This window comes from Zerene cesonia, chromosome 20 (assembly GCF_012273895.1).
Source record: "Zerene cesonia ecotype Mississippi chromosome 20, Zerene_cesonia_1.1, whole genome shotgun sequence".
Classification (NCBI taxonomy): domain Eukaryota; kingdom Metazoa; phylum Arthropoda; class Insecta; order Lepidoptera; family Pieridae; genus Zerene; species Zerene cesonia.
Genome location: NC_052121.1, coordinates 1,650,431 through 1,653,368, shown reverse-complemented (window position 1 = coordinate 1,653,368; position 2,938 = coordinate 1,650,431). Strand labels below are relative to the sequence as shown.

General features: G+C 32.2%; 1 protein-coding gene across 2 annotated transcripts in view; it reads left to right on the top strand.

Moving 5' to 3' along the window:
• The window catches only part of LOC119834799 (solute carrier family 2, facilitated glucose transporter member 1-like), a 19,383-nt gene that overhangs the window by 3,353 nt on the left and 13,092 nt on the right, over positions 1–2,938 (top strand). The window contains exon 1 of one of the 2 annotated variants that reach the window (XM_038359310.1): positions 783–938. The exons of the other annotated variant lie outside the window; for it this stretch is intronic. Within the exon in view, the coding sequence (XP_038215238.1) occupies positions 918–938 (21 nt within the window). The 5' untranslated portion in view covers positions 783–917. Of the gene's footprint in view, positions 1–782; positions 939–2,938 lie in introns of those variants that run through there. 2 annotated transcript variants of the gene reach the window in all.

The window sequence follows — 2,938 nt, the reverse complement described above, 5'->3', positions numbered from 1 at the left end:
GGTAAGGGAAAAGGAAAGGATTAACGACTGGAAAGAAGGAATGGACTAGGACGGGTGAGGAAAAGGAAACGGGCAAAAGTATTGTTGTATATATTTACTAAATATTATTATTTATCATACCATCTTGGATACAGGGGTAAAGTAAAATCGATTTTCCTTTGCATTGGTATGCGCTACAAAAATATTAGGTAGATAGGTACTTTATTACCTTATAGGTATTGTTAAGCTTTTAATGAATTATAGTAGCGAACACTTTATTGTTTTTGTATTATTTTCGTATTAATTTGCCATTCTGCGATGTAACACTACTGTAGTTTTTTTGTTTAGATATTTAAAATGTATAAATACTTAACTCTTTACTCAATGAAGGTATGCAGTACTCTTATTTTGATTTAATTGCATTCAAATTTCAAATATATACAAGATATGAATTCACAACTTTGAAAGAACTATTACTTATTCTCTATACAGGATTATCAATACAATTTATTTACAAAGGTAAATCCATTAGTGTAAACAATTAATCAACGTCACATACACGCGCTTCTAACTCTAATTTATATGCCTACGGAACGTGTAGGTTAGTTATTAATATAGAAATATATGGATTCGCTACACAATTGCATTATTTCTCCTTCTGGAAACAGCACTTAGCGACAATAATGCATAGGTCGTCAACCTTGTAACATATAAGCAGGCAACTTTAATGTAAGAATATTTTCAACTGTAGGAAAATGAAAACGTATTACGGACCTCACTCTGAGCCTCACAACGGTACAGCGTGTATCTTTGCAAGTAATAAAATATAACACTGATACTCGTATATGAGTAGCAGTAACGTTAGCGAGTCGTCATTCACGATCGACTTTTGTTAGAAAAGCGTGTGTTTCGTAATTTATTTATGTGCATGTGATAACATGGTTGTGGAGAAAACGCGGGTACGTGTTGATTTACGTAGCATATTATTTAAGAATTTTGAATGAAAACAAATGTTTTTTTTATGGGAAATAATAATTAAGTTACGTTAATTAACACTAAGCAATTATACCGCTCGAATTGAGTGTAATTAAGTGCTTGATAATTTGAGAATAAAAAGACATATCTTATTAAATCGAAAAGAAATTCCTAAGGTAAACAATTTGATTTTCCTAGGTTAATTTTCATGGAAAATTTACGTATATTTAAACATATTGTTAAAGATTCATAATTATAATTTTATGACGTCGTATTTTTTTTGCGTATTATAGAACATTCGATTTTAAAGCGCGTCGCGCATAATATGTTTTCTTCGATATAAATTTCTGAACTAGTTGGCCTTGGGAGCTTGAGGAACTAAATTAAGACGTTCCATTAAAAATACGTGTTATTCCTTTGCCAGTGAAAATCGACATTTCTTATTATTAAAAAAAAAAGAAATAAAGCCGATTTGTTTTAGTAAACACACCTAGATAATTGCAATTACGCGGATATGAGCAGAATAGTAAAGTAGGTCATTTACGATTTATTAATACCATGAGATGGTGCAACTGCACGTGTTAAATCTTCGTTTGTTTTAAATAAATAGTGATTGACCGTAAACCGTCGATGCCTGCATACAAAACCGTTCTATTAATTAAGATTTGTAAACTCTGGTACAAAATACATTGTATTTATATACTATTAATATTGTAACGAGGGAAGGTGTCATTGTCTGTTTGTTTGAAATTAATAGACTCTGAAACTACTGGATTAATTTGTAGAATTCTTTTACCAGCAGTTATTCCCGTTATTCCTAAGTGACTTAAGCTATACTTTTTTATCACAAGAATCTGGTATTAAAAAAAAATTATTTGTAGTATACAATTATGCTTCCTGAAACTGTAGAGAGTACCCTACTAATATTATAACGTGAAATTATCTGTCTCTTCTTTACATGTTAACAACTGAACCTTGATTAGAATAAAATTTGGTGAAAAGATAGTTAAAGATCCGGAAAAGGACGTAGGATAGTGTTATCTTTTCATCTGACTACGCGGGTAAAGATACGGCCGGAAATCTCTTATTATGAAACTTCCATCACCATTGTTAATTTGTTACATATCAAGCTTTTATCTTTGAATATTTTATACGAAAAATACGTGTGCGGAATGCAAATTATTGCCTTCTAATCGTCCGATGAAGCACAGGCCTATAAAAATGTGAATCATAGAGTGTTTTTCCACATCTTCCATCTCACTCTAAAACTCAAAATTAACAATGCGAATATAAAAAAAAATAGGTCTATGGTTTGTGTTGAATGCACCGTCATGAGTGTCTACTCGGTAGTACAGAAGCGTAGTAGTATATACTGGTTATAAAATGCTTCTGTATAAATCGAAACTAAATGGTTTACGAAGGCTTTGTGGCAGATAAAAGTAGTATAAGTTATTTGATGCATTGGTTCGGATATGAATCTTTACTGGTATTATAAATGCGAAAGTGTGCTTGTTTCTTTGGCTTTTCATGCAATGATTTTGTGATTATATATTTTGTGTCTGTAGGATAGAGACATAGGCTTCTTTTTACCGCGTAGTAACGACTCGTATGGGAATTTTCTTTGAGTGTAAACGCGAAGCCGGGGCCGATAGCTAGTAGATTATATAAGGCTTCATGCTGTATGATAGAGCAACTCTATACTCTACTCTCTATCCATTCTATAACTCTCTTCTCTCTCTCACTAAGCGTGAGCGGTGTCCCATTGTTGTTAACTGATCAAAGGTCAGAACTGATTGTTTCTATTAGTCTTTGTATCTTTTTATATGTTTTTTTTTTGTGCTGGACGCTCGTCCCGGCTCTGCCCGGATATCAAGATTCATGTTACCAAGGGAGAATTGAATCAACCGATTTGTACCTAGTCTTGCCATAAATATTGTAATAAAGAAAAAAGAAAATTGTTAACTGCAAATAACATTTATTACTT